This window comes from Panulirus ornatus, chromosome 57 (genome assembly GCF_036320965.1).
Source record: "Panulirus ornatus isolate Po-2019 chromosome 57, ASM3632096v1, whole genome shotgun sequence".
Classification (NCBI taxonomy): Eukaryota; Metazoa; Arthropoda; class Malacostraca; order Decapoda; family Palinuridae; genus Panulirus; species Panulirus ornatus.
The window spans coordinates 18,012,472-18,040,105 of NC_092280.1; the positions used below are offsets into that span (position 1 = coordinate 18,012,472).

The 27,634-nt window shown below is 47.1% G+C and overlaps 1 protein-coding gene across 2 annotated transcripts in view; it reads right to left on the reverse strand.

Annotated features, from left to right (window-relative positions):
* The window catches only part of Glut4EF (Glucose transporter 4 enhancer factor), a 272,519-nt gene that overhangs the window by 226,089 nt on the left and 18,796 nt on the right, over nucleotides 1-27,634 (reverse strand). For both annotated transcript variants that reach the window (XM_071694507.1, XM_071694506.1), the window contains exon 2: nucleotides 13,559-13,740. In XM_071694507.1, coding sequence (XP_071550608.1) covers nucleotides 13,559-13,740 — 182 coding nt within the window. The remainder of the gene's footprint in view (nucleotides 1-13,558; nucleotides 13,741-27,634) is intronic.

Genomic DNA, 27,634 nt, shown 5'->3' on the forward strand with positions numbered 1-27,634 from the left:
AAGGGTCACAATGGTACAACGGGTGAGCGGCAGTGACGCCCGCCATGCAGCGCCTCGAGCCACAGCATGAGCAGTGAGGGGTCGCACCATCAGTGACCGAAGGCAAGCAACAGAAGCAGCAGGGAGGCAGGCAGGCAGGGTGGCCACCAAGCGGCCGGTCCAGCAACACAAAAACACCTTGGGTGCAAGCGGCCACCCGGGACCCCTCAGGCAGTGCGTGACGTCACCACGTGTAAACCTTCCCCCACCCGCCACACACACACACACACACACGAGGGCTGGGTTCGCTCCTCCTCCTCCTTCACGAACACTAGTTAGTCTTTATGTTTCAACCTGTTATGTGGGCGTCTGTAAGTGAGGTGTATACAGGCAGGACCTTGAGTTAAAAAAGCTTCCGAAATATATAATGGCAAGGTTAATGGCTACCTCCCTCTCTCTGACCAACTAAGACACCCCTCTCTCTCTCTCTCTCTCTCTCTCTCTCTCTCTCTCTCTCTCTCTCTCTCTCTCTCTCTCTCTCTCTCCAAAGAAAGAGTGGCTCTCCCTCCTACCTATGAGACAATGGCTCCCCATGAGCACGGATCCAACCGACCAACAGATAAGACATCCCCAGTGACCATCAGATGTCTTCACCAACCACCACACAAAACCCACACCAGTGCCCCCACTGACTACATGCTCTCTCTCTCTCTCTCTCTCTCTCTCTCTCTCTTACGATACCCACGTGATATAAGGCCTCCACCAACCCCCTGACAACACCTTCCCTCAACCTCCTCACAACGCCTTCCATCAACCCCCTGACAACGCCTTCCCTCAACCTCCTCACAACGCCTTCCACCAACCCCCTTCCAACGCCTTCCAACAACCCCCTGACAACGCCTTCCACCAACCCCCTGACAACGCCTTCCACCAACCCAGTGACAACGCCTTCCACCAACCCCCTGACAACGCCTTCCACCAACCTCCTCACAACGCCTTCCACCAACCCAGTGACAACGCCTTCCACCAACCCCCTGACAACGCCTTCCACCAACCCCCTGACAACGCCTTCCCACCAACACAGCACTACACTCTCGATCAACACCACGTGTCAGCAGTACCTACCTGCCCATCAACCATGAAAGAACGTGTCATACTATCACACACAGCCCCTCCCTCCTTACCCCATACCCACCTCCAATTTAACAGCACTTCTCTACCAATGGCCTACCACCACCACCACCACCGGCTAACAACCTATCAGCAAGGCTGCCCTGGGGGCACCCTAATTACCGACAGCCACACGATGGGCAATCAAGGTGTTCTATCCTTCACGCTAAGAGGGGCAGTTCAACCTAAACAATGTCCAACCGGGATGTCAAACCCTGACAGTGGACACGACACACCAAGTGGCACACAACATTCTAGCAACAGGCCATCACCTCAAAGAGTGATTTCACTACGGAGTTTCGGTTAACATTCCCGGAACGAGATATCTCGCTCAAGTGAGGCTATGCCGCTCCTCCCTCCCTCCCCAGCTGACGTGGATGTAGCAACATGCGAGCCACGTCCCTCTTGTCTTCGTCCTTAGCTCCCCTGCGTGCTGCGATGCAGGCAGAACAAAACACGACACACTCGATGGAATTCTGGACGTATGAAACCTTTAGTGAGCGTCAGTGGGAACCCCTTTCAATGGCTAATAATGTAAAGTGAACCCTATTAATGTTCCCGCTTGTATGACAGTAGACGACTCCATTCTTAAACGTGATCTAGCGATGGACACGTTCTGCATCTACTGTTGCTAGTATCATTGTCGTTGGGTGTGAGCAGACAGGAACACACTGCACCCTGGCTTATCTATCTGCCCACACCAGACCACCACTCAGCGATGATAGCAGCTCAGGAGACGCGCCGCCGCTTCTGAGAACCGGGTGTGTGGGTTGAGTTGGGGTATTCCCTGACGTGATCACCACGTCACAGGCCCAGCACAGGTGTTACCAGCAGCGGTAAATGAGTCAGGTGTCCCTTTCCCACCTCACCACACATACGTGTAGTTAACAGTTTAGAATGACGTGGCGAATGTACCGAGGCCATGAGAGTGCACTGGCGATCAGTGTCAATGACCTTGATTCTTATGAAACTGATTACATCAACAGGTGCCCCTTGGGATTGGCCACTTGCTCCTCCACCTCCCCCAACCCACCACCAACGACCAGACACGCCAGCACCACACAACTTATGACCTTTTCCAGCAAGTCTGACCTTTCAGAGAATTAAAACATTCTAAGCTCTTTTGCCTCAACGGAAAATAAGCTGTTCAATCCATGTTCTTCAATCTAACAGAAAACGAGTTCAGAAACTCGGTCGTTACGTATGTACCGAACAAGGCAATTTAACTGGTAATACTTATTACTGTATCGTAAACCACCAAGACCACTTAGATGAATTTCTTGATAATTTGAGGCTGCAGTTCAACCAGTAGCAGGGAAATGATGGGTCCTTCCGAAGCGAGAATATCCCTGACAAAACTGTATTCCACTTCGTCAAGTGGTGATTATATATACATATTATTTCATATCTTTTAACACAATACTATCCATATGAGCAAAAGACTCCAAATTCTTTACTAAGGTTCTCGAGAACACATCTATCTTCCTACACTATTTACAACAGTCTTATGAAACAATGTATCGCCTTATGCTGCAAATGACCAGTCTCAACAAAGAAGTATGTCTATACTTATGATAAAGACGTCTGTACAGTCAGAAAAGAGTGTCTTCCCTCAAAGCACTCCCTCCTCAGTACCCTAAATGTGTCATGGTTGTCACGGCAGTACAAGTCTCATATCACTACACTAATGTCACAGATCAATAATGAGGAATATGCAATACTGAGGAATATGAAATGACAAGGACATTACGTATACGACTTGACGTAACCATATCTACTGGACTTCCGTGGTGTTACGACTGGCATTTCTTACTAGGATATATATATATATATATATATATATATTTATATATATATATATATATATATATATATATATATATATATATATATATACATATATATATTTCATACTATTTGCCATTTCCCGCATTAGCGAGGTAGCGTTAAGAACAGAGGACTGGGTCTTAGATGGAATATCCTCACCTGGCCCCCTTCTCTGTTCCTTCTTTTGGAAAATTAGAAAAAAAAAAGAGGGGAGGATTTCCAGCCCCCTGCTCCCTCCCCTTTTAGTCGCCTCTACGACACGCAGGGAATACGTGGGAAGTATTCTTTCTCCCCTATCCCCAGGTATAATATATATATATATATATATATATATATATATATATATATATATATATATATATATATATATATATATATATATATATATTGTTAATGAGATGTCCAAGATTAGGGCCTCAGTCGCCCGTGTGGTCTATCAATAAAAAATTGAGGCCTGACACGCCATTTACCCGAATCCGCCAAATTAAGCCAGAAAACCAGCGGAGCCCAACTCCACCCTTAATACTTTACTTGTGAATAAACATGAAATTTTTACAACACACGAGCAAAATTTTAAACTTTGACCATCACACAAACGCATACTTCCCTCCCCCTCATGCCACCAGCAACTAATTACTTCCCAGCACAGAATATAAATAGCCACACCAGATAGAAGCCTACCGCTCTGGCTAGGCTAGATCTAAAGCGGATGGTTCGGGCTCCCTCGACCAAGTTTACCGGCTGTAACCGTCTCATGAACCTGTTTAATACACAATTTCATGTTTATACATATATATATATATATATATATATATATATATATATATATATATATATATATATATATATATATATATATATATATATATATTCTTTTAAACTATTCGCCATTTCCCGCGTTAGCGAGGTAGCGTTAAGAACAGAGGACTAGGCTTTTTCTGGGATATCCTCACCTGGCCCCTTCTGTTCCTTCTTTTGGAGAGAAAAAAAAAAAAAAAAAAAAAAAAAAAATATATATATATATATATATATATATATATATATATATATATATATATATACATATATATATATATATATATGTATATATATCGTGTGTGTGTGTGTGTGTGTGTGTGTGTGTGTGTGTGTGTGTGTGTGTGTGTGGGTGGGTGTTATGATTAAAGCAATACAGAGAAGCAGCAGTCATGCTGTGTGTGACAATATACGATTCATAAACACAAATCGGCAGCCTCATTAAGATGGTACATGTTATCTTTACCATAATGATAAAAACAACCTACAAAATGTCCAATATGTCAAGTGTGGGGAGGGAATGTGAAGTGTGGGGGAGTGAACGTCAACTCATTTTTCAGGGTCATTGCCAGGCTGGTCGATGTTCACTGCCGCTGCCTTGGGAGGGCACCGACCTCACACCCTAATCTATCCTTCTTCACTCAACAATGCCTGGTCGTACGTCGTCCACCGTTGGTGTAAATCAAAGGGACGCACAACCCTTCGCGATGCTCGTTTGGCCTGACAATTTTTTCAGCCGATAAACAAATTACGCAACGTATTTGTGGCGCGTCCAGCAACATGTAATACGAGTGTGGGAGCGTACGACCCAAGCAGGAATAATGCTGGCGGAGGGCGTACAGTACATGTTAATATCTGTGTTGGGGTGGGTGCATTATTACATTAATCAGTCCTAGTGTTAGAGAGGGTGTACAGCACAGGCGACACTAGTGCTGGGATAAATGACGGTATGAGTAACACTCCCTGACATCGGTAACACTGCCTGACATCGGTAACACTGCCTGACATCGGTAACACTGCCTGACACCAGTAACGCTGCCTGACACCAGTAACACTGCCTGACACCAGTAACACTGCCTGACACCAGTAACACTGCCTGACACCAGTAACACTGCCTGACATCGGTAACACTGCCTGACACCAGTAACACTGCCTGACACCGGTAACACTGCCTGACACCGGTAACACTGCCTGACACCATTAGCAATAATCATAGAGCCAGCTGTGGCCTATCATGAGCACTCCCTTGTCAACTGTGGCAGAGGACACGCCACCTGGTCCCACGTCAACTGTGGCAGAGGACACGCCACCTGGTCCCACGTCAACTGTGGCAGAGGACACGCCACCTGGTCCCACGTCAACTGTGGCAGAGGACACGCCACCTGGTCCCATGTCAACTGTGGCAGAGGACACGCCACCTGGTCCCACGTCAACTGTGGCAGAGGACACGCCACCTGGTCCCACGTCAACTGTGGCAGAGGACACGCCACCTGGTCCCACGTCAACTGTGGCAGAGGACACGCCACCTGGTCCCGTGGTCAACTGTGGCAGAGGACACGCTACCTGGTCCCACGTCAACTGTGGCAGAGGACACGCCACCTGGTCCCGTGGTCAACTGTGGCAGAGGACACGCTACCTGGTCCCACGTCAACTGTGGCAGAGGACACGCCACCTGGTCCCACGTCAACTGTGGCAGAGGACACGCCACCTGGTCCCACGTCAACTGTGGCAGAGGACACGCCACCTGGTCCCACGTCAACGGTGGCAGAGGACACGCCACCTGGTCCCACGCCAACTGTGGCAGAGGACACGCCACTTGGTCCCACGTCAACTGTGGCAGAGGACACGCCACCTGGTCCCGTGGTCAACTGTGGCAGAGGACACGCCACCTGGTCCCACGTCAACTGTGGCAGAGGACAAGCCACCTGGTCCCACGTCGACTGTGGCAGAGGACACGCCACCTGGTCCCACGTCAACTGTGGCAGAGGACAAGCCACCTGGTCCCACGTCAACTGTGGCAGAGGACACGCCACCTGGTCCCGTGGTCAAGAGCGGCAGGGCAGAGCGAGCCACCCACCACAGAGGTCCGAGGCACCACCAACTGATAGCCGAGGTTAGTGACCTGGGAGGTAAACACACACATGGACGACCTTCAACGTGCACCTCTCTCCCTGGTAGACCCCCCCGGACGCTGACTCGCTAAATGTCACGAGGTTAGTGAATTATTAAAGGGACTCGTGGCACTGAGACTTAAGGGGTCCAGCCGGTGCCAATGTCAGTGGCATCATCGAACACAGGTTCGATGATCTACACAGGCAGACGCAGGGCACCGGTGAACGCCACAACCAGCGCCAATACCCCACCGTCTCACTACACGCCACACTCACTCACTCCCTCCCTCACTCCGGCCTCGCCGCGGGAAATATCACCACAGTGTTCCAAAAGGAAAAAACAGTTCCGGAAATACAGTCTACCAAAAGAGAACGTTGCATAATCAATGAATTAATGATCAATCAGTGAGATAATTAATCTCCAGCCTTGTGTGTGTGTGTGTGTGTTAATGGCTAATTATGGACCGTACCTACAAAGCTTTTGAGACCTTTCTGTATTAATTATTCACTATTAATAAATAACACCCAGGACCCCTTCACTGATGGGGCTGCCACAGCTTCGAGGCTGCTCTACTTTCAGTAGCAGGGGAAAGATGGACTCACTGTTTTCCGCGTCAGCGAGGTAGCGCCAGGAAACAGACGAAGAATGGCCCATCCACACACACACACACACACACACACACACACACACACACGCACGCACGCACGCACACACACACACACACACACACACACACACACACACACACACACACACACACACATATATATATATATATATATATATATATATATATATATATATATATTCATACTATTCGCCACTTCCCGCGTTAGCGAGGTAGCGTTAAGAACAAAGGACTGAGCCTCTGAGGGAATATCCTCACTTGGCCCCCTTCTCTGTTCCTTCTTTTGGAAAATTAAAAATACACATACATATCAACATAGACATACACAGAGACATGTACATATATACAAATGTACATACTCATGCTTGCCTTCATCCATTCCTGGCGCTACCCCGCTCATCCACATTAACCTAACCTAACCTATTACGACAACCATATGTAACCAAGACGAGTAACCTAACCAAGAAAAGGTAGTGACGTCACGATATTCCGTAATGACGTGAAAAGACAACATTAGATTATCCCAGGTACAACTAAAAGACGTGAGTCAACTTAAGACGACTCCGCAATGAGGCGTGAGAGACAGACAACCCTTAGCGACAGACAACTATGTAGTGACACAGCAAGACTGTATACACGGCCCCACTGACACAGCAAGACCAAACGTCACCACTGACGCAGCAAAGACAGAAGTGACGTAGCAAGACGATGACGTAGTGATGACGTCTAGAGCCCAGATCAGCGTCCCGGGCGGCCGGCAGGTAGCCAGACAAAGCAGGAGTCACGTCGCCAGGCCAAGGAGGCCGGTACGCCGGCGGCCGGGTACCCACCCCTTAAGGGCGGCGTCCGACACACCTCCCAAGGCCGGCACCCAGCCTCACAGGCGCCGCCCAAACCGTTCGTCTCATCTTGTCTTTTAGCGGATCTCCCAGGCCTGCAGCAGCCAGGGCCGGCCGCCGAGCACGGCGTAAACCTTACCACAGGGAAACTTGAGGTGATGTCTGGGTTACTCTCTCACGCGGCGTACACACACTCCACTCACCAGGTTCACCTAGGATACGGCGGGAAGGTAATACGACCACCTTCCGCAGACCCTGGAAAAAAAAAAGAAGACCCCCCACCTTCCGCAGACCTTACAGAAAATTTGGACCACTTCCGCAGACCCTAAAAAAAAAAGGAAGATCTCCTCCATTCGACGGACCTTACAGAAAATTTGGACCCCCCTCCACAGACCCTAAAAATCAAAACCACCTCCGCAGACCGCCGCTAAAATATAGGACCACCTCCGCAAACCCTAGATAGAACCACCTCCGCATACCCTAAAAAAAGAACCACCTCAGCAAACCCCCTCCCCCCCAAAAAAAATATAAGGCCACCTCCACAGACCCTAAAAAAAAAAAGAAAAGGACCAAAAAACAAACTCAATCTGTTAATATACCGTGAATCAGTTTCAGCCATAATGGCAGACTGCTCGGCACGCGTCGTCCACAACAACAAAAAAGCCAATGACTCGACTTTCAATAGTGTGAGAAAACCTGACAATGAGGAAGTGATCCAGTGGTGCGGCACAAACGCGACGCCCTGGCACAGTGTGGCACTCCCTCTCACCTGGACAAACGTACTAACTTACTCGTAACTACTTACGGATCCTCAACCACCTCTCTAACTTACCTACGTACTGCTGCTGCTGCTCGCTCTCTCTCTCTCTCTCTCTCTCTCTCTCTCTCTCTCTCTCTCTCTCTCTCTCTCTCTCTCTCTCTCTCTCAATACCGTGAAAAGAGAGAGACGACACCAACCCACACTTGTGGTGGGGGTTTCTTCCCCTCCCGTCCTTATGCGAGGAACTCAAAGTCAACTCGTAATAACGGTTAGGTTTAATGGGCGAAAAACAAAAACAAAACACGGAAGGCTTTCAGCCTGCCTTGTGCAACCTACCATACATCACTCTACTGTCCATATACATGGTCACGGACCCAACCAGTAGTGAAAAACTCGGCTCCTCCGCCCAACCTACGTAACTGGCCTCATAGTCACACCAGCTGGTCCTGTATACGTGTATCCGGCCCAAATCATAGCAAGTGTTGAGTTGGTAAAGTTATCAAACTAAAATTACAGCAGAAAAAAAAAAAGAGTCAGGTCTTCACTTTAGTACGTTTATCTTTAATTTTACGTCAATAACGCAAGGCACCAATTGGTTAAGGTTGCTAAACCTGGTACGCTGAGTGGGGTGGTGTGTGGTTATACTGTTTGTGAGCGACACTCAAGTGTGGATTTCCTGCAAAGGCCCAGTCCTCTGTTCTTGACGCTACCTCGCTAACGCGGGAGATGGCGAGTAGTATGAAAAGAATTATATATATATATATATATATATATATATATATATATATATATATATATATATATATATATATAAATATATATATATATATATATATATATATATATATATATATATATATATATATATATATATTCTTTCTTTCTTTCATACTATTCGCCATCTCCCGCATTAGCGAGGTAGCGTTAAGAACAGAGGACTGGACCTTTGAGGGAATATCCTCACCTGGCCCCCTTCTCTGTCCCTTCTTTTGGAAAAAAAAAAAAAAAAAAACGAGAGGGGAGGATTTCCAGCCCCCGCTCCCTCCCCTTTTAGTCGCCTTCTACGACACGCAGGGAATACGTGGTAAGTATTCTTAATCCCCTATCCCCATATATATATATATATATATATATATATATATATATATATATATATATATATATATATATATATATATTATATATATATATATATATATATATATATATATATTATATATATATATATATATATATATATATATATATATATATATATATATATATATATATATATATATATGTGTGTGTGTGTGTGTGTGTGTGTGTGTGTGTGTGTGTGTTTGGGGGGGGGGGGGGGGGACAAAGGCAAAGACAGCGGGTGGAAGTAATAAAGTAGTGAGGAGAGGGAGCACACAGCTGAGTTGGGGGGACAACAAGAGTATCCATCCGGGCAGGGGAAGAACGGTCGACCGGACAGAAAACCTAACCAACCACAGGCCCGATACGTGCCGCTGTACCACATGTTATCATCGACACACACACACCCCCAGGGTTGTGGCCACAACACACTTGTTGCTGACGCCCCTACCCTGGTACTGCAGGTGATGTGGCCACTTAACACCACTAGGGAGGTACGTATGTATGTGTGGCCTCACTTCTTGAAGAACGTTAGGCTATCCGAACACAACACAGTTTGTAATGCGCCTGCCCTGGATGCCTCACTCACACCCGCACTCCCTCCTCGCTCTACCTACGCCTATACACACTCACCTCTACTCTCGCTAGCTAAAGACAGTGTGCACTCACTCATCTACAGAGCTCCAATGGAATCCGAAAACCGCAAAATAATTTCTATATCTTTTGGAATCAATTTCGTTGAAAGAGTCCTGGTGTTATCCAAGGCCTTTACAAAGGCTTCTCCAGCCAAGGCTGCGCTACTTTCAGTAGCAGGGAAATGTATACTCATTCAGAGTGAAAAGTTATTGGTCGAGATTGTCCTTCTGACGACACACTCTCGTCAATGGTGACTTTATCCCCCCAGCAGTGTCACCCACCCTTGCAAGGCGGCTGAGCCCAGCAACACCACGGCACAAGATTATCTTCACAAGAGGTCGGCCACACTATCTACGGTGGGCAGATGAAGTCGTGAAAATGTGTGAGGGAAATTAAGAACTGTATCATTGTATCCGATATTGTGTTGTGGTTCATATGAAGGGTCAGTCAGTATGGCAGGAGGCATGGTACATAATCTATACGGCGGACGAAGCTCGGGTTCACTGGATCAGCCAAGGTCACACACACACACACACACACACACACACAGGGATCTGGAGATAACGTTTATCACTGAGGGTGAATCATGGGTCACGGGTGAACGACCTGCTGTTGTGAGCGCGAGTCTGGCCACCACCACTTCAAGCCCCCGTCTTCCACCTCCTCCGCGTATGTAAATCCTCATTACCATACCATGACCCACACTAACCCAGGAGAGGCTGGGTTACGTCAAGTGTCGGGGCCCCGGGAGAGAGGGATCAGGTTACCCAGAAGAAACACGGGTCAAAATGACGATTAGCGTAAGGTGATCCTCGGCCCTTAATTATCATTTCCGCTCATCTACATCGCCACTCGTAATCTGGAGTTAATTAGTCCTTTGTGCCCCGCGCCGCCACCGCCATCTCTGCCTCGACACCGGAACTGCGCTCCGGGTGAACCTCAGTACCGAAGCCTTGACCTTCCCTCCTTCCCTCCCTCGGCCAAGCAAATCATACTGGTTTTGTGAGCCTCTTTGTGCACCAATCTTCACGCAAGATATTTCTTAACTATTACTATGCAAATGTTCTGACCCGCTTTATTCTATTATGCAAATGTTCTGACACGCTTTAATCTATTGTGCAAATGTTCAGACACGCTTTTTCTATTATGCAAATGTTCTGACACGCTTTATTCTATTATGCAAATGTTCTGACCCGCTTTTTCTATTATGTAAATGGTCTGACACGCTTTAATCTATTATGTAAATGGTCAGACACGCTTTTTCTATTATGCAAATGCTCTGACACGCTATATTCTATTATGCAAATGTTCTGACACGCTTTTTCTATTATGTAAATGGTCTGACACGCTTTAATCTATTATGTAAATGGTCTGACACGCTTTTTCTATTATGCAAATGGTCTGACACGCTTTATTCTATTATGCAAATGTTCTGACACGCTTTTTCTATTATGTAAATGGTCTGACATGCTTTATTCTATTATGCAAATGTTCTGACACGCTTTTTCTATTATGTAAATGGTCTGACACGTTTTATTCTATTATGCAAATGGTCTGACACGCTTTATTCTATTATGCCAATGTTCTGACACGCTTTATTCTATTATGCAAATGTTCTGACACGCTTTATTCTATTATGCAAATGTTCTGACACGCTTATCTTAATAAAAATCAGCATTAACTATACCTCACTGACCACCAGAGTTTGTTTAGACCCAGTTCATTCTCCATATTTACTTTATTCTCCACAAACTAACAGATGCTAAATGGGGACGGTGTGACGTCATTAAAAAAATGTAGATTCTCTTCCAAATATTGAATCAATAAGTTATTGTATATGCTCTGTGACCAGTTATCAATTATAACGTTACACTGGTCAATAATGACATTTTTTATTTCACCATATAAATTTGGCTACGATCAGGTGGCAATCCCAAAACTTCAATGACTAACACATTTGTTACCTAGCCATGCAATAAGGCCACAGGGGACTGTGAGGGCGCTACCTGGCTCTGCCTGCTCGAGGTTCCGTTCACGGTGACTCTGGAATGTCATCTTGGGTGAGGTTGTATGATCAACGGAGTACACTGTCTCCTCCAACTTCTCACTTTCTCCAAAGGAGTCCACCCTTACCCTGCTACTGACATGTAGCCCTGAAGGTGGATGTGCCCCTTAAGAAGTTATATAATAATAACAATAATAATAATAATAATTAATAATAATAATAATAACAATAACAATAATAATTATAATAACAATAATAATAATAGTAATAATAATAATAATAGTAATAATAATAATAATAATAATAATAATAATAATAATAGTAATAATAATAATAATAATAATGTAATTGATTCCGCATCTACCATTGTCATTCCATGGGTGTCTTTGTATTCGCTACTCAAAGCCGCCATGACCCACACTTCCTTAAACGCGACAGAAATGTCTGCTTTGTCACGAAAAAAATACAATAATTACAAATCACTGAAGCTACATGGATTTCCACATGTAATGGGCATTCATGGATTTCCAAACGGACCTTGCATACTGTTAGGGATTAAATCAAACTAACACAGATCCCATTTCAGACTAGGCTACAAAATACTTCGAGATCAAACTAGGCTACAGGATTTCAAATGTGAACCTACGCTATTTGGGATTCGAAACGATCCAGACTATCAATGACTGAGCGGGACTACGTTATTACAAGCATGTCAGGATTAATCAATAGGTTACCAAGGATACTCGAAAACTAATCTACCAAGGATAACGAAACACAAAACTATAATGGATACCGAAAATGTAGCAGACCATCATGGCTTGTTAATGATGTGGAAAACAAACACCAGTCTACTAGATCAACAGGAATATCAGGATGTACTCGACTAACAGGAATATCAAGGCTTCAGACACGTTTCTGGCGGACTTGAAGTCCATACAACTCTTGCACTGTGCAGGTGGAGTACAGACGTTCACAGAAAGAACTCGAAGGATGCTTCTGCCATACCTCAACTGACCTCACAATGCCCTACGTGAGGAGGAAAAGGTGGTGGTCCTCTTTCTGCCACGTCTCATCTGTCCCCATCATACCCAGCAAAGCCAAAACTGAACCTCCTACACTGCCACATCTCATTTGACCTCCAAATACACCTAGCAAAGCCAGCGAGACCTCCCGCTGCCACAACTCATCTAAACTCACAATTCCCCAGCAGAGAAAAAAATGGGCCTCCTGCTGCCACGCCTCAACTTGACTTCACGATGCACCAAACAGCAACCTGGACCTCCTGCTGCCACGCCTCATCTGATCTCACAATGCCCCAGCACAGCAACCTGGGCCTCCTGCTGCCACACCTCATCTGATCTCACAATGCCTCACAGAGCTATCTTGACCTCCTCCGATTTCATTATGACAATCAATTCCCTTTAATCAGCATCATTTCATCCTCACAACTATTACCTGCACGATGTAGCCCTCACTATCTCACAAAGTGTTAGCACACACAAGACTAGGATACTGAATCGGTCACATCCACACATTCATAAACACCAAGATGCTTAGTCTTCGATAATACTTAAGATCCAGACTCTTTCAACACTAAATACTTTACTACGAGATGCCGTCACTACGTACACAGTAGACAGAGATATTCAAATATCTTCGAGCATCTCCAAACACAACCATCAACTCACCCTGGGACGCCAGAGGGCGCGGGAACATCAATAGTCTGCGAGGGTTTGCGATCCTTGCGGTCGGTGGACATGTCGGCGAGCTTCGCGAAGTCCGTGTCTTGGTCAGCAAGGCGGGCCGACTTTCTCGACTCCAACAGACGAATGTCCTCAATTCTCTTCTTTACGTCCTGCCTCACTCCAGTCTGCCAGGGAGGGAGAGAGCCAAACAGGTTTGTTAGAACTGGTTATCACGGTCCACGTCAAACTTCACACGTCTCGTACAATCTGAGTTATTTGGTAACTTCTAACCCCAGCTACAAAACATGGTTTGGCTATCAAATGACCACTCGGGTCTCCCGCCACCTGGCTACAGAAATTTCAGTACAAAAATTATGATGTTAAGTGAGAATATCAACAATGGCTACTATAGGGGCAACAAGCATGAGGTTTATCTTACAAAAAACATTGAAAACAAGAGAAATATCAAAGGAAATTATCATCACCCGTTATACCCACATCAGAAGTATATCAGGAGGAGAAATATCCCACTAAAATTAAAGAGGAATTTCCCCCAATAGTAGTCTACGAAAAAGTTGTACACAAAAATCATTTCATGAAGTGCTTCATAACCGATGTCACAATTACCACATATATATATATATATATATATATATATATATATATATATATATATATATATATATATATATATATATATATACCTAGGGATAGGGGAGAAAAAATACTTCCCATGTTTCCCCTGCGCCTCGTAGAAGGCGACTAAAAGGGGTGGGAGAGAGGGGCTGAAAATCCTCCCCTCCTGTTTTTAGTTTTCCAAAAAGAAGTAACAGAGAAGGGGGCCAAGTGAGGATATTCTCTCTAAGGCTCAGTCCTCTGTTCTTAACGCTACCTCGCTAACGTGGGAAATGGCAAACATGTATGAAGAAGAAGATAGCGTTAATGGGATGGTCTTGATCAGGTCTTCAGTTGGCCGCTCCGTCTCAGCTAACATAAAAATAAGAGGAAAGAAGTGACCAGATGGGTAACCTACAATAACTCATTTATTATCTTATATCAAACGGTTAAAGACACGAAATTATCCTTAACTACATCACTCACTCATTCATTAAAACTCTGAGTCGCTTTGCATAATCTAAGGCTAATCATGACAGTAAAAATTTATGGAACGTGTGTGTGTTTATATCCTGGGCTTCACCTGGTGGAAGGAAGGGGCTGGCTCAATTCTCAGTTAATCGTGAACACGAAGACGCTGCGTGATACACATATCAGCATTTCTAATGTAATTACAAAAACAATGACGCTCTTTGAACTGTTCAAAACGAAAGAAATAATCAGTTCAACGCATCCACGGAAGAAAATAGGAATCCAAATGAAGAACGAGGATTTAATCACTACGTAACACAAAACCGCTCACTACAAACAGTGAAAGTCTTCCTAAAAACGAGTCTGCCACATGCCAGGACCTCCCTGCCACCCGCCAGGAACTGGTTTGGTTGGCCGCCAGTAGCCAGGCTAGTCTGGTAGTGGCTTTATGGTAGTCATACAGCTTTCCCACCGACAAATTCAGTACCTTTGATTCACCACAAGACGTCTGGATGGGTCGGTCCTACGGAATCGTGGCGGAGGGTGGGTATCTGGCAATACCGTAGACCGAGTGGCCTATTTTCCATGATTTATAAGAGTTTTACACCATAACGTCTAACTAAAACTTAGTTTTACACATAACGTCTAACTAAAGTTAGTTTTACACCATAACATCAAACTAAAACTTAGTTTTACACATAACGTCTAACTAAAGTTAATTTTACACCATAACATCGAACTAAAAGTTAGTTTTACACCATAACGTCTAACTAAAACTTAGTTTTACACATAACGTCTAACTAAAGTTAGTTTTACACCATAACATCTAACTTACCCGTACCTAAGCATCCAGTCTAATCTAAATCTAACCCAACGTCACTGCGAGATATTGCACAAAGCCTAGGATCCACCTTCTGCTGTGTGTACACTGTAGTGGAGAAGGCTGGCATTACCCGAGCATCTGGGTCACTATGAGGCAATTTCCTTTATGATCAGTAATGGGGACGTAATGGGACGGGACTGGGTACAAAAATGACAGTAATGGCACAAGATAAATCTGCCACTTAATATCATTACGTAGCGTAGCGTAGTTAAGCGCTATTTCTTTTTAACGACACAGTACGCGAGGAGTCGGAGTTCTATACACAAGTCATTATTACCATTATTATATACTCAAGAGGGTCTCTCCTTGGGGCTCCTGCACCTTCAAGAGAGAATGGACTCCCTTGGAGTGTGAAGTTCCTCCTCGACATCATGACGATGCAGCCTCGCCCAGGGTGACTTTTCACTCGCAGCGCAACCACAAGAAGGCGGAGTCCAGCGCAGCCTAACGTTACGTTAATCTGGGTTACGATCACTTACGAATGTCGGAAACAAATGTGAAAGTAACGTCAGAACAATGAAGACACAGACGACAAGACATGAGTTAGCTTTCTGGTATTGGTCTTGTCTGGTTGAGTACTGTGTGGTGCCGGCCCTAACATATTATTACCACTGTGGTGCTTGCCTTATCCTTCGATTACCACTGTGGTGCCTGCCCTAACATAATATTATCAATGTGGGTGCTTGCCTTACACTTCGATTACCACTGTGGTCCTTGCCCTAACATAATATCATCACTGTGGGTGCTTGCCTTACCCTTCGATTACCACTGTGGTGCTTGCCTTACCCTTCGATTACCAATGAGGGTGCTTGCCTTATCCTTCGATTATCACGGTGGGTGCTTGCCTTACCCTTCGATTATCACTGTGGGTTCTTGCCTTGCCCTTCGATGACCACTGTGGTGCTTCCCTTACCCTCCGATTACCACTGTGGTGCCTGCCTTGCCCTTCGATTACCACTGTGGTGCTTCCCTTACCCTCCGATTACCACTGTGGTGCTTCCATACCCTCCGATTACCACTGTGGTGCTTGCCTTGTCCTTCGATTATCACTGTGGTGCTTGCCTTACCCTCCGATTACCACTGTGGTGCTTCCCTTACCCTTCGATTACCACTGTGGTGCTTGCCTTACCCTTCGATTATCACTGTGGTGCTTGCCTTACCCTCCGATTACCACTGTGGTGCTTCCATACCCTTCGATTACCACTGTGGTGCTTCCATACCCTTCGATTATCACTGTGGTGCTTGCCTTACCCTCCGATTACCACTGTGGTGCTTCCATACCCTTCGATTACCACTGTGGTGCTTCCATACCCTCCGATTACCACTGTGGTGCTTGCCTTGCCCTCCGATTATCACTGTGGTGCTTCCATACCCTCCGATTACCACTGTGGGTGCTTGCCTTGTCAGCCCAAGTATGGTTGTGGCGCTCCTCCTCCTCCTGTCGATCAGCCAGTGTCGTATCTCTTATCGTGGCAAGTGATCATGGATGTGGCTGGCCGGCGACGACATGAGCATCGCGACGCTTGCCATACTGTTCCCAGTTATTATCGTTGCCATGCTTGCCATGTGCGCGATCCAGTTCTCACTGTTGTATACGTGACCCGTCAAGCGACCAGCGCCGTCGTGCTGGCCCTCGCTGTTGTGGACTGCTTGCCGTACTGTCCACGCCAACACAACCCCTGCCACTTCACGACAGTCGTGGCGCTCTCTCCGTCCTCCAGGCAACGTGGACGTGCTTAGTCTGTTAAGTGTGTGCGAGTCAGATGTAAACACACACACGACCACCACACGCTTACCACGACCCCCACGCGCTCACCACGACCCCCACACGCTCACCACGACCCCCACACGCTCACCACGACCCCCACACGCTCACCACGACCTCCACACGTTCACCACGACCACCACACGCTCACCACGACCCCCACACGCTCACCACACGCTCACCACGACCCCCACACGCTCACCACGATCTCCACACGTTCACCACGACCTCCACACGCTTACCACGACCCCCACACGCTCACCACGACCCCCACACGCTCACCACGACCCCCACACGTTCACCACGACCTCCACACTGACTATATACTCCCAACATTCAAGATCGTAACCACCTCACAGAATCTGTTAACATCAAAATCTCTCCACCACTGCCGTCCCACAGGTCATGACGCTCCAATACGGATGGAGAAAGTAATAAGACCAGCAGATTACATGATGTTGTAACTGCTACACTAAAACAAGGCTATAGCTACTACTGGCGCTCTGGCCTAACTGGAGACGTTAATAATGTAAACTGTAAAGTCTGTGGTCAAAGGTTTGGACACAAGCTCAAACACTATGTCTTAAAATGTGGGGGGAAAAAAATAAATGGAGCCTTTAAAGGATTGATCTAAACAAACCCTGCAAGAAATGTCACATCATCATATTGTTAATAACAAGATAACTGAAGTTTTTAGTTTGTATCCACTTTTTTGCATCTGGTCGGTAAAACTTACCATATGAAACTTATGTAATGTATGCACTGAAATACCTATTATGAATTGTAACATCTTGTGTATAACATCAACTCACTGGGGTCTTTGACTAAGACCCTTTGTGACCCCATGTAATCCTTTTGCGCTCCCGCTCACAGGATGAGGATGAGCGGCACAATAAACTGGCCGAGGTTGAGGGCATAAACCCCTCCTACGCCTTACGGTCACCTGTGCTGAACGTTCACCACAGGAACTGGAAATGTCGTGATGAGATCAGCCCAGGTAGAGCCCGGGGTGTCGTGAGTGGTGTGGCCGTCCACCTGCCTCAGGTGGTCCGTGAATGTCGACCTCTCGTCCTTGTTTGACAACCCAGCTGCAGACCAGAGCCTTGGCAAACCGTGACGCGGCAGCCGTGGCAAAACTCGTCTCAGCTTTATTTTCCCCCCCTCACGGTGTAAATATTTACCCCCCTCCACCATGTCGCATTTGAGTTACTAAAAAGGAGGGAAAAGACACCAAAGAGGAACAAAGATAATGAAAACTAAAACGCTGAGGGACCACAGGATAAAGCGACTCTCAAAAGTTTCAACTCAGTAATGAGTGGCGGGACCAGGAAATGACCCAATTGCAGGTCAGGACGAGTGACGAGACACACACACACACACACACACACACACACACACACACACACACACACACACTATCGCTGTACCCATCAAGGCAGGACTTGCTGTGGGACGCACCGAATCTCCATCCATTATGAGGAGCGAGAATAGAACAGGGATGGCGCCAGCCGGACTTTCAACACCTCCATCCGCAACTCGACCTCCTAAGAGTGTCTTGCCTTCGCCAGGTAGCTCACTCCTACAACCCCGCACAACCTGCCTGACCAACTCCCCCTATCTCATCCTCTACAACACCCGATAACAACAGCTACAACTCCGAAGATTCTTGCGAGCTGATCCCAGACACAAGAGCAGCAATTCCTCCTCCTCCTCCTCCTTCTTGTCACAGTGTGTGTACAGTCACCAGCCTTCTCCAGCAGCAGCCTCATGCCGTCGGCAGCCGCCTCTGAAACATGACACCGTCCTCCCATTAACGTGATGTCCAGAGGGCCTCATTCACGGCCTCCCTCTGGAGGGTTGGCCCTCGCCACCCACACCATCACAACTAGGTACTCCCGCCCCTCACCCAACTCCCTCCTCCCGCACCACCACCTAACCATACATCGAGGCTCCTGCACCAGCAGCGCCCAACACTCCTGAGAACTGCACTAGTGTAAAATAAATGCCCCCCCCCCCTTCCAGCGGGTGGTGCCTCGACGCCTGCAGGCTCACCCAAGCTGGGTGAGGCCCCTAGGCTGCTCTCCTGTTCCCCCACCAGCCTATCTGGGACGAAGACAGTGATACAGTGATAGGCCTAGCATACAGAAGGAGAGGGGGGGATCTCTCTCTCTCTCTCTCTCTCTCTCTCTCTCTCTCTCTCTCTCTCTCTCTCTCTCTCTCTCTCTCTCTCTCTCTCACACACACACAAACACTGTGAAGGACAAGCCGACGAGCATTTTGTTCGTCAACAAATGTCTCCAGTGCCCAGGGGTATGGTTAGCCTTTCCTGCCTTTGGTTCTGACTGTCATGGTGTCCACAGCAACTACTGCTCAGTCATCAGCCCTCCCTCCCTCCAAGCTAGGCTGGGTCTGGGTGGAGGAGGAGGAGTGGGTGATGGCCCAGCGACCTACATCCCCGATGGTTCACATACAGCGAGGCCGCCGCCGACACCAACCCCGGTGGGGCTGGTGCCTCACCGTGGCACTCATGATGGGTGGCACACTTGCTGCCTTCCTCCTGCCACCATTACCCAGGACGGCTCACACTGAGGCACGTGTCCTCACACGACACAGAGTGTAAGGAACTCTGGCCTGAGGTATGTACGTGCGCTTCACAAAGACGACAACCAAAGAAAAATGAACAATTAAAAGTCAAGTCGGGGCAGCCCACTTGACGGAGCAAGGACGCGACACACTTCCCCCCCACCAAACACACACACACTCCTGCGCGCCCTACCCCCAACCAAAACAGACCCTCTTCCACTCGCCTTCAAACACACACACAGACAGACAGACACACACACACACACACAGACTTAACCCACAGCTGCAAGTCGTGAATTTAACGAATGAAACAGTTAACATTACAAGGACACCAGTGGTCACGTGCTGCTATGCTCACATATGTATCATCTACACCAAAGTGGTCTGGTTAAATATGCACGAAACGCAACCCAAACATATTGTCCAATTCCCCGAGAGCTGGCCTGAATGGCCCTGGCCCGGCCGATGGCACACCACAGTACAAGAAGCCAAGCGTCCCCCCCCCCCCCCCAGCAGAATACTAAATACGAGCGTTAAGGAGATCCTCCCCACCACACACACACACACACACACAACAGCCACCATCATCATCATGAGGAGTCCCGTGTGTTCCACGCGTCACACAACCATCATCCCTCAGCGGTTCTTTCCTACTCTCGTCCAAACGATATCTTTATTTTTGTTTTCAAGATCGCTAAACCACGGCAAGAACTGGTTGGTGTCGGTCGGTGTGTGTGTTACCTCACGAGGTGACGAGTGACCGTCTTTAATTCGAGGGTTATGCCAACGTGTCGACGACCACACATGACCCGAAATGACCCCTCATCCTCCTCCTCCACACTGCGGCAGGAGGCCCCCCCTCGTTATGTGTCATGTAATATGAGCAGCAGAGTATGCGTTCACTACGTAGTTTGTCAAGGCCCCTCAACACAACACAGCCCTTGTAAACACAGTCAGCTGGGCTGCACGTGCCAGGACCGCGTCTCTGCCACCAAGGGAGGTCGCCCATACCGGCGGGTTTGGATAAACAAAACAAAATAAAAGAATAACTATAGTTAAGTATTTCCTACGAAACATTTTGACCGTAAACATGTTACTCCTCACGACTTTCCTCCTGAAGACTTTGTCGCTTCATCCTGTTGCTGCTGCTCCTGCTAGCATCCTGCCTGGATCTCTTGCCCGGCGTGATGGCCCTGGCTGGCCGGCTGCAAACCTACTACACCACAACACCCAGCCTCCCACCACTCCAATAAACAAACCGTTCCTCACTCACACACACACACATCTCCTCCCTCTGGTCCCTCAACCTCTTGTGCACTACGGTATGACTCTTGAGCACGACGGTACGATCCTTGAGCACGACGGTACGATCCTTGAGCACGACGGTACGATCCTTGAGCACGACGGTATGATCCTTGAACACGACGATATGATCCTTGAGCACGACGGTATGACCCTTGAGCACGACGGTATGACCCGTGAGCACGACGATACGAGCATTGAATATGAGGGTACGACCCTTGGGCGTGATGATCTAGCCTTTGACCTGACCCTAACAGATCAGGTCAAGAGCCAGGCAAATGATCGTACCGTCGTGTACAAGGGAGTGAACTTAATAGGCTTTCAAGAGGTTATCTCTATCCCCGCATGCGTGTGTGTGTGTGGGGCCAACAAGCAGTCAGCCTGTTGCGTCACTGATGAAGCAGTCGGTTCATATCAGCAGCAGCCCAGCAGATGCGACGTACTCTGTAAGGAGTTACTTGAGTCCAGACATCGAAACCAAGGGTAAAGGTGTGGTACTCAAGAGGTTAAGTCATTGTGCAAAAGGAGTCAAGTGTTCCTTTCCGTGGGCATTAGACGTATTCACAGATGGTTAACACACTAGACAGTGGTGTTCGTTATGAGTGTGCCCAGCAGCAGCAGCGCCTCCTGCGGATAAAGCAGCTCGCGTAACTACGCCATAACCAACTTCCCTCAGAGTGAGGACCATAACACACCATGTAATCTGAGAAACAGGACGCGAAAAGGGAGCCGAACAATGGAAAACAACGCAACGCGCCAGGTGGAGGGGGGTGCAAATTGGCTCATATCTGGTACAACCTCAAGTTTTACGGCGGAAATAATTGGAGGTGATGCCGAGAGCTCTGGGGGGGGCGGTCGAGTATACTTAATTGTTAGGTACGTCGGCCCCAGGGCGCCTTCACGTACAGTCAGACGCCCCCCAAGTGCTCCATAGTGTATACAAGTTTTTCAAGATGCCACTCTCTCTTTCCCTGTGTCCGAGAAGGACTCGTACCTCCAGAAATCTCCACGTCTTCTCGAGCAAACTGAGGCACTTGACGGCAGCCTATGATAAATACAAAGTATTATCAGACTCTTTAACTGATACTATCATGTACTTAGATTCAATCTGGTATTTTAACTGCAACTATCAGGTACTTCACTTGCTATCCCATATCTTAATTTGTGCCTGAGTGACACACTAAGTCACTAGATAAAGACACACGTGTCGAGTACCAGCAAGTGAATTCCTATCCCTCCCTATTCGATCTGCAAGCGAGGCTCGGCGCCCTCACATTCCTCCACGTGAACTTGGGTGTTTAAAAACCCTTCGTTTACAGCGAGGAAATGTACCTCAGTTACTAGTATTACATAAGTACATACCTCGTGTGTAACGTTATAATGTGACGCCATTTCATTATGATAATCACATCAATACAAAATTAACCACGTCATTATTTCAACCATGTTTTTTTTTGGGGGGGTCGTCACTCAATCGCCCTCAGCCACTTGTGTATCCTGGCAAGATCATGGACATGTTTACCTGTTGCAAGAGCGGCGGATGTGTAAGACTGATACGGGCTGCAGATTACAAGGTCACCCACGAAAAAGGAGAATAATCATCTCCTTATGATGGAAACGTTTCACAAAAACTACCACCAACACAAAAATCATGGCATGAGAAGATTATAAACCTCTACAGCCATGATGTGGCGAACGATCTTGGAATTATACTCGGGCTAGGCTGTTCATATCTAAAGCCATCCACAAGCCAGTCATGTAAGAACTATACACCACCATCAATGTGCCGGTCATGCACATACCATTAACTGCAAATGAATGTCCTCTTTTTCTTCTTCTTCTTCTTGGCCTGAGAGCTGTTGACATTTAAAAGACACGTCCTCGTGATGACGGAAGGAAGGTTCGTCACTGAGATGGAAGGGGTATTAGGGAGGAGGTACAGAACGTCCAACACCAGGAAGTCCGCGGCGTATGTTTCCCTCCCACACCCCAGGCTGCCAAGCGACGCGTGGCAATGATCAATGACAATACTGACCCAGACACAACACCTGCGTAATACTACTATTCCCAGAAACGAGGAAGTAACCTACAAAGATCTGTATCGGTACCTGCTGTGTAAAGGGCAGGGTTAGAGGAGCTATCGTCATAGCCTTCAACCTGCGTGGGAATACCTTTACAAAACACCCTCCCCCCGCACACACCACATACCCTCCCTCCTTGTTTGTACTTAAAGATACCATAATGGTTTGTTCTTTCAATGTTCTCTCTAACAACACGTGAGTACTAGTGAGCTGTTATTATATATAATGGTTTGTTCTTTCAATGTTCTCTTTAACAACACGTGAGTACTAGTGAGCTGTTATTATATCACTTAATATTACCTCTACCAGTGTATGAGTAGCCTAGTCAAACAAAATACCATCGAAGGAGACCCCTAAGCATGACAACGCTAACATTGTTGAAGGAGAGTGGTGGTATGATCGTTGCATTTAATTACCCGGCCTTTTGACCTGGTTCATTTGTTAGGTCAAAGGTCAGGGCACGATATCCAAGGCTCGTATCGTTAAAGAAATGGCGTAATAATTCATTACAAACGCATTTCCCGCCTCATAGCTTTTACCTTTGTCTACACACTAAGTTTCTGGGAAGGCTTGAAGGTCACCAGGCTACGTGACGAGCCAGAGCTACCTAAGAGCAGGATGGATTCGAGACGTCTCACCCTCAGCTACTTCTCAGCTACTGCGTCGTTCCTGTCTCCTGGAACTGCGTCTTAAGAGGCGTACAATCCCCTAACCCCCTTCCCCACCCCACGAAAAAAGAAAAAAAAAAAACACGAAAATCCATACCATCTTCTACATTCAAAGATACCACAGAACACCATACTACGATATATAATATCGTTCCTACACAAGGAACACCAGTTAAGTAAGGACATCCGATGATGTATCGAACAGTATTGCCCAACACCACACTACTACTACTACGTGGATAAAATTGGCTTCTCCTAGGCTGGGCTCCCGCACCACCGCCTGCTAAGGGACTAAAAATCTCCCATCGATCACCAGACACCCTGCCTCTCTCTCTCTCTCTCTCTCTCTCTCTCTCTCTCTCTCTCTCTCTCTCTCTCTCTCTCTCTCTCTCTCTCTCTCGTAACTGTGGAAGAGAGGGACTGGGGCAAGAGAAAGGAGAACGTAGTATATATATGATGCCTTGCACAAGAGGACATATAAGCAAGCTCAGAGTGAGAAATAGGAGAGGCAAGAACATGGCAGTCAGGATTTATAGTAAGTTGGGGATAAAGGGAGAAAGAGAAGGAAGGTTGCAGACTAGTTTGTGTATGGGATTGGTGTGGTAAAGGGGGAGGGGGGGAGTGTAGGGAGAGGGAGGTGTGCGTTGGGGATAGCGATTGGCAAAGAGGGTGTAGGGGGAGAGTGTAGTTGCTAGGGGGCGGAGGGACGGTGGAGATGACAGAGGAGAGTGTAGAGACACGAGGCGCTGGGAGGGGATGGGGAGGGACAGGTCAAAGAGTTCATGCAAGACGGAGATATGGCCACCATGGAGTATAACAACACCGACGGTCATCTGATAATTAAGCTCAGACTGAAGTGGAAAACATTCCAGGAGAACTTCTGCACGACAGAAATTGGAACGAGCATGGAAGGCTGGCATAACATATATATACAGGAGTGAGCCATGCTGAGTTTGGGCAGCAAACATATCAAAGGCTTCATTCTCTCACCGGATACAGATAGAGTACTGAGCGTGTGCGAGACGGTGATGGACCCACGCGCAGATTAGCAACAGTAGACATTCACTGATGAGCGAGAAAATGAAGCCAATGATGGCCAACGCAAAAGCACAAGAGCCTATAAGGTAATTAGCAACACAAAGCAAGGCAGTGATGGGTAACATAACAGGAGGAAAACACACGCGACTGAATATATGTCACAGGATCGTACTGCTGGTGAAGGGCAGGCGGACGAGTCAAGAGGCGATCGACACCTCAACATACTGACATGAAGAGCACACTAACTCGGCCACCGTAAGACTCGCAGCACAGGAGGAAGCATACACATGCTCGTCGACAACAACAGATGAGAAGTAACCATTCATACGGGAGTCTGGCAGTGGCAAATACGTTGACAACACAGTAACCAGGCACTAATATACTAAGGATAACTGAACCACTGACAGGCAATTGAACCAAACTGACAACTAAAGAAACAAGCAACACAATCTGTGTGGCATATCACAACCTACGGACAACATCCAGTCCTTGAGCACAAGCTATAGTTTACAGTAAGCTACGTTTTAATACAGAAGCAATAAAGAAAAAACGGCGAAATAATCTGCAAATACTGAAAGATTACTACCATAAATGTTCATACAGAAGAACTCGTTACATTTCATAATCTAATTCGTGTTCCTAAAAGAAGTTTCGCAAGACGAAGGAATACGCCAACTTCCCTGTAGTCAATAAGAGCGGCGCAACTGATTCCCGGCATCACGTCGGCCGCGTACCCTCCAACCACTTCCCGCTCGACCCCTCCCGCCAACCCCCGCCAGCGGACCCCCCGACCTTGTGACGTCACACAATAACAAACCCCCGCTGCCTGGCGGCCACGTCTCCCGTGCGGTGGTGCCGCGCTTACCCAAACAAAGGACACTGGGAGGGATGGCGCAGTTCAGCCGTACCAGCATATCGGTTCCACGAAGCTGCATTATTACTTTCGCGATGACAATCCATGCAAATACTAAGACATCCAAACCAAGAACTTCGGCGCGATAATCATACGTGGATAAATTCGACTGACATGTGGACATCAAAATAACGGCCAGAAACGGAGGAAGGAACATGAGACCGGACAATCACCTCTGGCGGTCAGACTTCACCATGATCGCTTAAGCCGTAACATTTCGTCTTTGTTCTGTCAATAACACAGGCTTCTCTATCACAACTCACCGTAGTGCCGTTATGCAAAACAACGCCATCTGACACTCCAACACAAGCCTCGTCCCTCAGCCTTGACAACCATCGCATGTTCTTGGCCTTTCACAAACTTGAGACTTGCGCATGCGCCAACTTAGAAGAACAGACAAGCTCACCTCTAACCTTAGAGGCTTCCTTGCACACACTACACTCAAAAGTTGATAAACTGATCAAGTGCTCAAAAGAGAAGCGCATGCGTTGAAACAGCTACAAGTTCGGGGTAATCTCAAACCACACCGTGTGACTGACCCTTGGGAACGAGTGACTGACAGTTGGTTCTTCTCAGATATCCCCGTTTCTAAGAACGCTTCAAACAGGTGCAGTAGAGCAGCAGTCTCGAAGAGGGTGTATGTACGAACTTAAACCACACAGTCTACCTGTCATTCAACATTAGTGGTGATGAGGCGAGTGCAACACGTGTGTGCAGCGATGAGAAGCTGGGTCTGACCGTACCAGCTGCTCCGGGACAAAGGCTTCCTATTCCAATTGCATATTTTCCCCCATAAATGACCCCCCGTGATCGTAAGTACAGAGCGACTGGCCATTTACGATATCAGTAGATGTATCCGGAGGGCAGACGGGCGAGAATGTCATGGCAGTGTTACGATACTGGTGTTTACATGTGGTTGCCATAGCAGGGGCGGACAAAGCTTCCTCTCCCTCCCCGCCAGAAGTGTTCGCAGTCTGACACACTACAGGTCAATGAACCCTCACTACTCCGAGGAGGGTGTGGAACGGGGGCTGGGAGGATGGAAGTAGACGTAACCCAAGTAAGGGGTAAAGTGAGACACGTTTTTCTACTCGTACGGTATGTTCTGTTTCTTCGCGGTAACTGCTGTACAGCCTATATCATATCATCATTACTCAATACCCCTTTAGAAAAAGACGAGTGGACGAAGAAAAATGGGAAGGGGAACGGGAATGGGGGAGGAGTTGGGGGTGGGGGGGTAAAGCAATGGAGGGGAAGTGAACGGAGTGAGGCTATAGCAACTGGGAGCTGCCGGCGGGCTCATCCAATGCTACGCTACCATGGTCTTCCCACCAAGACCCTTCCATAGCACACTTATATACCATATATATATATATATATATATATATATATATATATATATATATATATATATATATATATATATGGAAAATTAGCATTACTTTCTCTGGCAGGCATTCAAAAGACAAAGATGTGGGACTTCATGCAGTTGATCCAGGGAGGGCGCGTCAGAGAGCCATAATATCCAGGCATCTGGTGATCACGTGAGCCTCACTTAATCACCCATTTACCACGTCTCGTCAGACCCATACGACACGACGACACAAGACATTCCTGCCGAGGGCAAAACCCCGTTACGCAATTAATATCAATCATAAATACAAACTACTCAACGCAAACTTAAATTCAAAAGGAAATTATCACTTCGTCGAAAATCAAACAAAGACAGATTCGTATGTAATGCAACGCTGGTTTTATTG